Here is a 13,328-nt window from a genome sequence, read left to right as displayed (position 1 = left end):
CAACCAAATATCGCCATGCAAAACAAAGTGCTATTTGACAGGTTAGAAATACTCCAATGCTCACGAAAATTACCACACACATCACCATCGACCCAAGGAACGACACCGTATGCATCTCGGCACTGCACATGCTATAGCGCCCCCTACAGTATTTTTAACAAACAGCCCCCCCAGCACGTTTCACCTACATCCATGAAATTTGGGAGGCTTATAGAGCATATCAGGATGCACAAAAAAGCCTCTTGGAGCCATGCCTTAAATCCAACAGGAAGTTGGCCATCTTGGATTAATTGTGAGATTTTTGATGATTTTTCTCTTTTTGAGAGTTAATACCTCCTTGGGGATAATTCCAGGAGACCTGAAATTTTGTCAGTCCACACAGCAGGACTTGGTGATGAAAAGTTATCAAAAGTTCAACCAGAAGCCAAATGGTGTGGCCATGGCGACCATCACAGTTTTGATGCTTCGCCATGAAACAACAGCTGCTTTATAACTATCCTCTGAATGCACCAATCTGCCTCAAACTTTACATGTGTAATCACACTGCAATCCTGATCAATTCCATAGGCCAACATACCCTTTCAGTCATGGCGCCACCTTGTGGTTTCAGGAAATAGACATCTTTTACACTTTCATGCCCTATTGTTACCCGGTTGATCATATTCACTTCAAATGCAGTGACAACAGCCTCAACACATTGATGATGCATCCCAGTGAAAATGGTGACTTGTCATCAAAGGGCGTGTCTGTGGCGGACAAACCAATTTCAATGTTTCGCCATGAAAATTTAACGATTCATATCTCAGCTGAACAACATCCTATCTGCCTCAGACTTCACATGCTGGATACCAGGTCCAGTCTGAACACATCCACACTCATAAATTTTGAAAAAGTCATAGCGCCACCTGTTGGTAATAGTAAGTTTAAGGTCTTATATTTTCAGGTACAATGGCCCCAAACTTGGTGATATCATGCTGGAAATTGGTCAGTCGAGTCTTCACCTCTTGACAATCACACACTGTGAAGGGTGTGACATTTCATGCAACGCTGTTGCCGTAGCAACCAAATATCGCCATGAAAAACAAAGCCCTTTCTGACAGGTTCGGAATACTCCAATGCTCACAAAAATTACCACACACATCACCATTGACCCAAGGAACAACACTGTATGCATCTCGGCACTGCACATGCTATAGCGCCTCCTACAGTATTTTTAACAAACAGCCCCCCCAGCACGTTTCACCTACATCCATGAAATTTGGGAGGCTTATAGAGCACATCAGGACGCACAAAAAAGCCTCCTGGAGCCATGCCCTAAATCCAACAGGAAGTTGGCCATCTTGGATTGATTGTGAGATTTTTGATGATTTTTCTCATTTTTGAGAGTGAATACCTCCTTGGGGATAATTCCAGGAGACCTGAAATTTTGTCAGTCCACACAGCAGGACTTGGTGATGAAAAGTTATCAAAAGTTCAACCAGAAGCCAAATGGTGTGGCCATGGCGACCATCACAGTTTTGATGCTTCGCCATGAAACAACAGCTGCTTTATAACTATCCTCTGAATGCACCAATCTGCCTCAAACTTTACATGTGTAATCACACTGCAATCCTGATCAATTCCATAGGCCAACATACCCTTTCAGTCATGGCGCCACCTGTTGGATGGACAGGAAATGCTTTATAAGTAGCCTGTACGTTTTCCAATCAGCCTTAAACTTTACATGACTGATCAGAGTCCAACCCTGATCACATCCACTGCTTGAAATACATTCTCAGTCGCAGCGCCACCTGGTGGATAGACAGGAAATGCTCTATAACTGCTCTGAACATGCTACAGTCTGGCTGAAATTTTACATGTATGATTGGACTCTGGTCCAGATGCGATTCAGAGGCCGACATACACTCTCAGTCACAGCGCCACCTGGTGGACGAGCGTGGATTCACCAACCAGCGTGGATGCGAGGACCCGTCCATCGCTGCTTGCAGCTTTAATTTTTTGTTTTTTTCTTTGTGCTATGCAGCGCTGTTTTCCTTTCTGTATCAATAACATGGTCTGTCAAGAAATTGTAAAAACAGTAAAAGTGTAAACTGAATCTTGTCCAGTCTCTTGCAATCAATCTCCCACACACAAAGGTGTAACTTGCAATTTTCATCAAAACTTACGTAAACCATCTTCAGCATCAGAGCCTTCCACCAGAGTAACTGTTATATTGAGAACATGACTAAGCAATTTGACTGTCTTGTCTGTACACAATGAAACAAGGACTTGTCATTGTGACAGCGCTGACATGTTCATTGACAGAAATTTAATTTTGAGCGATAGACGAAGAATTTTGCACAAAAAACTGGCTTTTGCAGGTAATCCATGTTGTTTTGCTACTTGTGCGACGTGTTTTGAGAAATGCACAAACTGTTTTGAGAATTTCAATTCTGATCTGAGAAACGTACTAAAGCAATTGAGAAAAACTGTAATACACATTCAGTGCCACAGAGAGTATTTTATCATGGTGTATGTGGGATTGACCTAAAATAAACTACAGCACCCACAGTCACGCTCTGTAAACCACTTTGTAATGAAGTGGTCCACTGATGTTTTTTTTAATCAGTCTGGAACAAATTCAGAGATCTGTGGCACAGAGTAAAATATAAACTATCACTAATTTATCTCCAGAATTGTTTTTAAGGAGAAAGAAAGACAACAGAAGCACTGAAAATAGATAGATAGATAGATAGATAGATAGATAGATAGATAGATAGATAGATAGATAGATAGATAGATAGATAGATAGATAGATAGATAGATAGGTTTTTCTTAATGTGAGAACTGCTGGACCCTAAATGAATGAAATCAGACCAGGTTTCAGGACAGTTTCTGCATCCAAAGATCTAAATGCCATGAGACTTTTCAAGTGTGACAAGAAAAACAAAACTCTGGAGGACTTAATCTCTCTCTGCTTCTCACCTCGCCTGCTGAGTGTGAATCACACAAACACACAAACTCTCACACGTACACACATTTCACAGTGCAGCGCTTTCTGCCCTAAATCCTTTTCTCGTGTGCGGTTTCTTTTGACAACAGAGGATTGTAGGTCAAAGGGGTTGTCTTGGCCTCAGAGTCGGCTTAGGAAAACACCGACTTGGGGAGCCGCGAGGGCCTCACCTTGATGGAGCTTTGACAAACAGAAAGAGCCTTAAGTGGGCAGGTTTTAAAGTGGCAGGTGAAGTCAGCTGTGAAGGAACCTGTAGACTCCTATAAAACACAGCAGCGAACTACAACACCAGTGTTTCAACTCACATCCTCAGAGCACGAATGGGACTCATTTTTTATTTAAACTCATCTCATGTGCAATATGTAATGTGCAATTTTTCTCATTTTCATTTCTATGGGCTAACATTTCATTATTATGTGTGACTTTTCATTTTCATTTGGCATTCTTTGACTACATGAGAGATATTTCCTGTGTAACATTGTCGATACGTGCAATAATTAATATTAATTTAATTTTTCAGGTGCAATATAAAGAATGGATGGAAGGATAGTGTGATGTAGAGTGTGAAAAAAGTAAAAATAAGTTTAATATAAAATTTATTAAGTGTGCAAAAATATACAATGTGTCCATTAAAAATTAATTATAATTTTAAATAAAATAAAAAAATATATCTGAAGTTGTTATAGGGTGTAAAAATATAAAGTGTGCAAAATGTAAAAGAAATTTAATAAAAAATTTAGTGTGCAAAAATATACAATGTGTAAAAAAAGTATGTAAAAATGATACTGTGCAAAAAATATGCAGTGTGCTAAGTATAAGAAATTTAATGTAAACATCACACAAAGTGCAAAATGTAAATAGAAATTTAATGTAGAGATTATACAGTGTGTAAAAATGGTTTGCATATCTGCATGAGGTAGTTATATGTATGTTATCTCTATGTGTGTTTTTTTAAATTTTTTGCATGTTTTTTTTCTGTTCTGTTGTAATTGTACTTGTCCTGAGTGTCAAGAAAGGTATTTATAAAAACGTATTTGTGATCCTCTCTGTCCTCAGGAGTACACCATAGATGTTTTCTTCCGGCAAACCTGGAAGGATGAAAGGTTGAAATTTCACGGACCGATGAACATTCTGCCCCTCAACAACCTGATGGCGAGTAAGATCTGGACTCCAGACACCTTCTTCCACAACGGGAAGAAGTCTGTGGCTCATAACATGACGATGCCGAATAAACTGCTGAGGATCAAAGATGACGGGACGCTGCTGTACACCATGAGGTAATTCATCTGGAGGAAAAGCCACACCGCTGTAATTATGACTGAGATGGATTTAAAGGAGTCATTTGGAAAATACAGCAGTTGAGAGTTAGCTAAGAAAATGACACCATTCTCCTGTCTGTAAATCAAATATGAAGCTACTGCCAGCAGGTTGTTCACTGAACAGTCTAGAAAGTTTGGTCATAAAAGTTTGATGTTTTCCAAACCGCTCAAAAAACCCAAAATTGATTAAAAATTTATCTATAATAAAAAAATACAGATGAACTCAGAAAAAATTTGCAACTCTAACATAGTAGTAAAACAGCAATTCAAGCGTGCTAAAATGCAAATACATTCCACATCGTTTAATGCAACTAAATTCTACTTAATAAAAGCAACTAGTAGATAAAGAGACAGCCTCAAACATCAAACAGTCAAACATGTTGAGGAACATGACAATCACCCAGGATGTTTGTCTAACCTCCATACTTCCTAGACCCCGTTCTGATCAAACATCAGCAGGATACAAATCAACAAGTTTGATTCCCAGACGCCCCACTGCATAACCCAGAGCAACCAAAGGATCCACTGCCAGTGTTCTGGTGACATAAAACCTCCTGTCCATGTCCAGTGGGTCAGAGCAGTTTTCATGACATGAGGGGGACCAACGCTGTATTAGACACTGCCAGTCAAAAGTTTGGACACACCTTCTCATTCAGTGCTTTTTATTTATTTCGATTATTTTCTACATTGTAGATTAATGCTGAAGATTAACATTTCTTTGTTTACAACATAATTCTATATGTGTTTGTTTATAGTTTGGATGTCTTCAGTGTTAATCTACAATGTAGAAAACAATTAGATAAAAACCACTGAATGAGAAGGTGTGTCTAAACTTTTGACTGGTAGTGTTTATATACACAAAAGATTTTATCAAAGTGTGTGAGAAATAAGCATATATCTTATGCCATCAAAAAGACAATAAAAATACTGATGCTGTAATGCTGCAAGCACACAGGTTATAACAACAGATAGAGACTAATACAGAAAAACCACTACAGCTTGTATATGTTTACAGGGTAACCCATTGAGGTAATGATGGTAACTCTGATCTCATCTCAGCAAAATGATCAAAATGATCTTATCAAAGTGCTGAGAGACTGGATGTGTTCATATTAGTAAAGAATACAGTTTGTGAGGATATCTTTAAAGACCCTTTGACACACAGAGATGAACAAACCAGAAAAAAAGATCTATACCCAGTCTATCAACTCATTTTCCTTGACAATCCACCCTAAATCTAGCAACACTGGACATGTAGTCCTACTTAAACCACATCTTAGCATGTTTACACTTTACACAAACTAATCATGTGAACTGGTAAGCTTTAGAGGGGCACACAAGTGTATTGTTTCAACTGTTTTCCCTTTGTTTTCAGTCTGTAGGTTCGCATTTACTGCGTAGACTTGAGAGTGGTATCAGTCTTCTCAGCTAACTCTCTGCAAGGAAGTGAAACATCCTAAAAGGTTGCACTGTTTCTTTAAGAGACTTGGACAGAAAACTGTGAATACAACTGAGTAGCGAACACAGAATCCCATTTTGTTAAATGTACTCTTCATGCATCCTCTTTTTTTGTCACCATTCGCTTCAAGAAAATCAATCTGAATGATAAAACATTGTGAGATATTTTTTTTGTTGTTGCAGTGGTTGAATAATGTTTTAATAATAGTTCATACAACGCAGTTTCTTATCACGTAGCTGATCTCACCGTCAACACACACTAGCCTTTTGATTTGTGCTGGTCTCTGCAGTACCCTGTTTACTTTGCTCTGCTGATTACTGTTAAGATGAATTATTTTTGTTTCAAGGCATTACAGATAAGAAGCGTCTTGAATAGTGCATGAGGCTTGTAAAGGTTTTTTCTTTTTTTATTTCTGTTTTCTTTTCTTTTTTTTTGGAGATGGTGCCTAATCTGTGCTATTTACTTTTCATGCATTTGCAAAGTCTCCTTAATTTTCTGTGGATTGGATGCAGGTTAACTGTGCATGCAGAGTGCCCAATGCATCTGGAGGATTTCCCCATGGACTCTCATTCCTGTCCACTAAAATTTGGCAGCTGTGAGTAACTCTGATGATGATAGTGCCTGAGGGAACTTAAAGTAAAATGTTACTTTCTGTTTGTTTTGTTCTGTTTTTTGTTTTTTTACTCCTTCTTCTTCTTCTTCTTCTCCTCACTGGTTCTTTGGCGAGAGAGCAGCCTAAGAACCGAGTGAAGCTGGAGTGCATGGCTCAGTTTTCTGGCAGTGGCCCTGCAAAACTTTTATCACAATACGCATCAGCATTTAAGCACATATAGAATAGCTGCAGATAAAGGATTGAGGGGAGTAGTTGCTGGGAAATATGGGGATAAGGGCTCATCCAAATACTTTTGTTTTTGGAATCAAAGTCTATTTTATTGCTTCTTTACATTTGGATGAAGGGTTTTTTGCTTTAAGCTGTTGGTTTAAAAGCAAGGGATTATTAATATATCATATGAGAGCATCAGAACATGCTTGGTCATGTCTGAAATGCCTTGACTTCTCATATAAGTTCAATATTTTGTCTGCTTTCAGTACATTTATACAGTGACTTCCAGTATTTTACATTAATCTCTTGCCTCATCTGCTGCCCTGATGCAACAATAACAGGCTATTGCATGACATGATTGGCAGAATATTTCAATTATTGAGTGCATTGAGGCAAAAAATATGAAAAAAAAATCAGTTTCTCTATTTCAACATTCATGGGTTGGCAGACAAGCTTTCACATTTCATATTCAGTTTGTGCTGTGACTGATTGAAAAGGGCAAATGTCACTGTGCATCGATTGCTTTTTGGTGTTTTACAAATGACATCTTCAACCGCTGACAGATTTTTTTCTTTCTCTCTGCAGTATTCTTTATTTTCTTCTTCTTCTAGAAAACCCAGCATCAAACACAATGTGTGTGTGTGTGTGTGTGTGTGTGGTGGTGGTGGTGGTGGGGGGCTTTTCATTTGGGTCACTGAAAAATTTTCTCGACAAATCATCAATAGCTGCGACTGCCCCAGATTTATCCCCTATGGGTTTATCCTCTTCCCTTCTTTTAGATGCCTACACAATCTCAGAAGTGACTTATGCTTGGACTAAAAATGCGTCAGACTCTGTTGTGGTGGAAGGTGAAAGCTCTCGGCTGAACCAGTACGACCTGCTCGGACAATCGGTCGGACAAGAAACTATCAAATCAAGCACAGGTAAGCTTTTGCGGAGGTCTGGAGTGAATTAAATCCACTTCATGACTCTTCCGTCTCCTGCTGCCCTCCATCTCCAGCTTAGACAAATGTCTCACATATGGGAAGGAAATGATGCATTTTCAAAGAGCAGAAAATAATAAAGGCACACCACTTTAGTAGTCAGGTTTTGGACTGGATTTATAATACTTTCTTCACTCTTTAGCAACAAAACAAATGTGAAACTGTAATGACATCTATCCCACCGAGCATTTTTCGGTCTAAAAGATGTCTAAATGACGTCTAAATGTTCCTTAGGCATCTAGTCTAAAATTGGTCTATCAGAGGTCTAAAAGTGAAAGTTTTGTAGACGTATAAATTTAGACGTATAAATTTCAGAAGTTTATCTGACGTTCATGCTTATACCGAATATAAACCCAGGTATACACTTAGACGTCTATTAGACGTCTAAACAACGTATATTTATAGACATTCAGACGTTGAAATCCCGTACAGCAGACGTCTAATTTAACACGTCTAAATTGTAGACGTTTATCTGACGTTCATGCTTATACCGAATATAAACCCAGGTATACACTTAGACGTTTATTAGACGTCGATTAGCGGTCTAGTCTAAATTTTAGACGTTTAAAAAAACTTTCATTTGTAGACCTCTGGTATACCTATTTTAGACTAGAGGTCTAATAGACGTCTATTAAACGTCTGTTAGACCTAAAAAAAAAAAAAAGTCAGTGGTTGCCTATCAATACTGTAATACACTGACAATCATTAATGCATATTTTCCCCAAATTCTAATAAATTAATAAGAATTTGTCAATTTATAAAAAATATTCACAATAAAAATTTAACTATCAAAAAAATGTACTGTAGACCAAAATCTCTCTCACAAAAAAAAGCCTAAATGAGAAATTACCTGCAATTCTTACCTTGATGTACTCTAGGATGTCCCGACTATTTTGCCAATGTGTCTCTTTCTGGACCTTTCACAATACATTTTTAATCTAATGTCATGCTTTTTCATAATTTAACACTAATCTACATTTGTCATCAGTAGATTGCAATTACAGTACATTATTCATTCAGAATACAACGATTACAATCATGGACTTGGCATTATTTTTCTTTAATGTTACACAAATAGAACATAAATTTAAACCTTGAACTTGGAAAAATTAAAACAATTCAAAATAAACTGAACAAAATATTACACAATATAACAGTGGAAAAAATGTAAAAAAAAACAACTATAAATATAACTACTTTTAACAACTTTTAACTGGTTTTATGAAATTTGCCTCGCAATTCAAAAAGAAAAAAAATAGATTTAAAACGTTTGTTTTAAAAAAACACTTTTTAAAGAACTTTGTGGGGCTTTTAGAAAAAAATTTAGAAGGGGGAAGTTCTGTCTTTCCTGTAGCCCCCCCACCACATCGAGCTGGCGCCTGTTTTAGGTGATCACTGAGAGCTGCTCCGACTTGTTCTTCTGTGGTATTTGGAAACTGACTGCAAACACTCTCTGCAAACAAGAACAACAAAAAAAATACAGACTTGACATTGGTAACATTAGTTGAAATCACATAGTATTATCCAGAAGGATTCTTCATTCTTTATTGCTTCATGCGATACAAAAGACCAGTTGAGTGTAATGCTTTACTTTGGCTGTTAAACAAAATCATAGCCTGTTTTACAACTTTAAAAAAACCCCATGCACCAATAAAACACTGCTAAACCTGACACAATAGCTTTAATTTACCTTTAATCCTTGGGGTTTTGGGCCGCTGACCTACAGAGGAATGAGCTGTGTGTCAAAGAAAGAGAAGTATAAGTCATCATAGCAACATCACTATTTAATATCAATACCACGGTCAATTTGTACCTTGGGAAGCACGGGCGGGGGATCCAGTCTGAGGTCTAGGAGTCTCTGTTGGCAGAGGGAGAAATGGAACATACTCACCTTATTTAAAAAAAACAACAGTTATATCACTCTGAAACTGACTATACAATACATTTTTACCTTGCTGTGATGCTCCCCTACGAGTTCGATCACCTTTTGGGGTCATAACATAGTTAATTGCACATCATAATTGCCTCAGCAATTAAATCAACAGCAATGTCATCATTGTTCAATTCAATAAAAGTCTACTAATAAAAGTCTCTTTGGGAGTCGCAGCACTTGAAATGCCACGGTTCACTGTTTGGAGGTGAAAAAAACTTAAAATGTAAATCAAAATAAAAATGTGTGCAATGCCATCTCAAATTCACTTAACTTTGCACTATAAACTTACCACTTGAACTGTGGGTAATAACTTGTCTGGTTACTTGTGCTAGCCGACTTGAGACAGCTGTAAAAAGAAGAGGGAATTAAATGTCATGTTTATACACTCACCACTGTGAACACTGCTATAATGAATAAAAGTTTACCCTGTGGGCTCCGAGCCTGCGTATTGGCCCTCCCAGGGACTACTGGGGTGGTCTGAGCTCGATTATCTAATCGGAGAGAAAGCGTGTTGAAATGAAATCTTTTCACTCACACCATTTGTCATTTGTAGTATATTCAGTAGAGGCTTTAAAAAAGGTCAGAATATTAAAATTTGCAACTTTTGATGTCTACTCCAGTGTATTAAATTACAATGTACACAGGGGTGGGGGCAGCAAATGAAATTAATGATTGTATTTGCAAACAACATTGTAATCACTGCTATAAACATTAATGACTACCCTGTGAGGTCCGGGCACGGGTCATCACAGGAATGCGCCGTCTATCACAGGCCCTCCCAGATACTACTGGGGTGGTCGGAGGTCTGCTCGGAGAGAGACACATACAAAAATTGAACAGTCCTGGCTGCATATGTGAACTTGACATCTTCTTGACACCCACATTCATTATTTGGGGTGGGGGATAATTAGAACTTGATAATCGTGATTATGACAAAAAAATAATTTTACTAGTTGGACACAATTGTCCCCGTGTATTTCCAAACATACCTTGACTTCTGACTTTTTTCGATAACGGCCCCTGTCAGGGACTGCAGATGATGTCTGACCTTGCACAGCTGTAATCAAAAACAGATACAAAAATTATTATATTCAGCATTGCATTTAGGTATTTTGTCCTCTCCTGCTGCTAATCATTGTTTCACCAACACAGGTTTTAATACTTAGTGGAGAACAATGTTATTTTTGGCCATTAAACAGGCATTAAATTTAAATTATCTAATAACCAGGGGGATAATTTGAATATAATAAACATATAAATTATACCCAGTGTAGAGGAATGCGGGGGTGGGGGTGGTGGTCAAAATTGTTTTTGGACAGGATGGTGAATCGCCTGGGGAAGACATAATTATCACAGATGTACATTGTTTGAATTAATTTAAATTATAAGTATTAATTGGGAAAAAAAGAATACAAATAAAGAGGACAACGTTACAAACTACAGGATATCTGAGTCAATGAACTGTCAGGTGAAGGCTGCCATGCTAACAAAAGCAGGAGAAAAGAAATGTTCAAACTTGATAAAACAATGTTTTGAATTAAAAAAAAACTTAGAAATACTTTAACCTTACATTTTGAAAGATCTACTGATGTTTCTGGTTGTTCAAACAAATCTGGAGAGTTGGGTTGCTCTTGGTCTACAAAAATAAAATTGCTTTACAAATCTGGCCTGTAGGTGATCCTCTTAATCATCAGGATTTTGTACAAAGCAAGGACAGCGCATGCTAACATAAATAATGAACATTTGTAGAGAAAAGTTGAAGAATAAGGAAAAACAAAAACAAAAAGCTCGACGACTCTGCAGAAACCATGAAAAAAGAATCAACAGCTCATTAATCTTTACCTCAAAGCTATAAACACAATGTCTTCCATTTATGATAGGATGCAAAGTCAAACATTCCCTGACATCAGTCTACAGAAAAACAGCAGCATAACTTCACACATACACAAAATTAAGCTGAACTCCAGGTTTTCGTTCACTTCTCAGTGTTGTGGGACATTCGTTGAGACGATCCGAGCCGGTCAGTGTGGGGAAAAAAAGCACGTTAGGGCGGACTTTGATGCGGGGGGGCAAGTTGCCCCATACTTTTCGCTAGCTGAGCTGCGAAGCTGCCTGCCTGGCTAAATACTGGAGCTATGTTGAAAAATCATTTCTCCATCACTCACGTTTGAAATGACATATGAAAACAGATCCCAGATTAAAAAAACGAAGTCGATGCTGTTAGGCCCACACTGGCTAAACTAGCAACTCGCTAGCCCTCATGCTCGCAACCGACACTCGTCTACATGCATGCAAATGCTAAAATGAAGCATGATTGTAAAAGGACCAAACACTGCAAAATTAAACATTTTTTCTGTAATATCTGCTTCGGCACCCGCCTCTTAACCACTGAATGACGTCAAATTGACTTCTTCGACACTTTTTCCTTCCTCTCTGAAAACTTTCCAGTGCCATGTTATTTGAACCTTGTGCACAAGGATTCCTCTGTCGGAAGCATGGTCGGAAGTTGCGGCATCCATAAAGTGAAGCTTTTTGCATGTTATGATCATGTGATCTCCATACGAATGCAAAGCAGGGGCCTTACAGAGCTACCAATTTTTTTGTCGTTGATATCGTGGCAAAGCGGCTATGGCGATAAGTTTTATCACGGACTACTTCTCTCTGAGCGGAATAACATTTTTCCAGGAAGTAACTGCACGGTGCATCATGTGAGCGTGCTACACCAATAAGGTGGCTGCATCTTTCTCAACAGTGAAGGCAACATGGCGGCAGTCAGCGATACCAAGACTGAGAAAACACAACCTGTATCTAATAATCTAATGGAATTTCAGCGACAAACTTTGTTGTCGAGTGCTCAACAGGGCCCGGGCTTTCATATTAACTAAGTTTTTTGGGGGATTGATACGTTTTGACCAAATAAAGTGAACACACCGGTCAGTCTACGTTGTAAACAGTGCAACAGCAATAATGCTCCCTCCACAGCTGGCCACGGCACATGGAAAGAGCTGGCTATTCCATTAGATTATTGTTTGTTTTATTTTCCGAAGATTTAAAATGAATACATCTGAATGGTGTCGGTGTTGAAAAGCGGAATATTAGATGTCTACATATAAACTGTAGTTTATAGCGATTATGGCTAATAAAATGATTTTAGTCCAATATCAAGAGATCAGTTCTGCAACATGCAGTTATTCTTTTAAATAAATAAAGTTGGATAAAATTAATTTGTTGAAATTCGGTCTATAAGCGATATCGCTTAACGGCTATCATAATTGATTTAGTTCAGTATTTGGAGATCAGTTATGCAACATGCATTTATTGTTTTAAATAAAAAAAATATTAAATTGTGGTGGGTTTACATAATTCACCCACGGAACGGTGGTTGTTGTTGTCGTGGTTCCGCACGGACTGTTTTTATGTGTTTGGCACTTCCTGGTTCCGATTTTCACGTGCACTGTGTTGTGACAGTTACTTCATTAATGTCAGTAAAAAAGTTAGCTCCTGTGTTCGACACTCCGCCTCCGACTCTGTTTCTTCAGCACCACAAAATGATGGATAAAATTCTGTTGTCTATATTCGGTCTATGTCTAAACGTTGAAATGCAGTAGAGATTTAGACGTCTAAATCTCGGATATATTTAGACTATACTGTATATCGCTCAACGGCTATCATAATTATATCAGTTCAGTATTTGAAGATCAGTTCTGCAACATACAGTTATTGTTTTAAATAAACAACTTTTAAATAATGGATTAAATTCTGTTGTCTTGATTCGGTCTATATCGAGACGTTGAAATGCAGTAGAGATTCCAACGTCTA

The 13,328-nt window shown here is 38.0% G+C and overlaps 1 protein-coding gene and 1 long non-coding RNA gene across 6 annotated transcripts in view; one reads left to right on the top strand and one right to left on the bottom strand.

Moving 5' to 3' along the window:
- Positions 1-7,563, top strand: part of LOC110970473 (gamma-aminobutyric acid receptor subunit alpha-2) — a 46,252-nt gene extending 38,689 nt beyond the window's left edge. For 4 of the 5 annotated variants that reach the window (XM_051954226.1, XM_051954225.1, XM_051954224.1 and 1 more), the window contains exons 5-7: positions 4,049-4,269; positions 6,283-6,365; positions 7,373-7,563. In XM_051954226.1, the coding sequence (XP_051810186.1) occupies positions 4,049-4,269; positions 6,283-6,365; positions 7,373-7,548 (480 nt within the window). In that variant the 3' untranslated portion in view covers positions 7,549-7,563. The remainder of the gene's footprint in view (positions 1-4,048; positions 4,270-6,282; positions 6,366-7,372) is intronic. The other variant, XM_051954227.1, reaches the window with a different exon arrangement.
- A 1,057-nt stretch (positions 7,564-8,620) lies between these two features.
- On the bottom strand, positions 8,621-12,674 carry LOC127535682 (uncharacterized). Its single transcript, XR_007944534.1, has 9 exons — positions 11,455-12,674; positions 10,499-10,566; positions 10,232-10,314; positions 9,935-10,000; positions 9,799-9,855; positions 9,528-9,560; positions 9,390-9,434; positions 9,267-9,311; positions 8,621-9,029 (listed from the first exon to the last, which is right to left on the bottom strand). It is a non-coding gene; the product is annotated as an uncharacterized LOC127535682 (long non-coding RNA).
- Positions 12,675-13,328: the final 654 nt, after the last annotated feature.

Source organism: Acanthochromis polyacanthus, chromosome 10, assembly GCF_021347895.1.
Source record: "Acanthochromis polyacanthus isolate Apoly-LR-REF ecotype Palm Island chromosome 10, KAUST_Apoly_ChrSc, whole genome shotgun sequence".
NCBI lineage: Eukaryota > Metazoa > Chordata > Actinopteri > Pomacentridae > Acanthochromis > Acanthochromis polyacanthus.
This window is presented reverse-complemented; position numbering and strand designations above follow the sequence as displayed.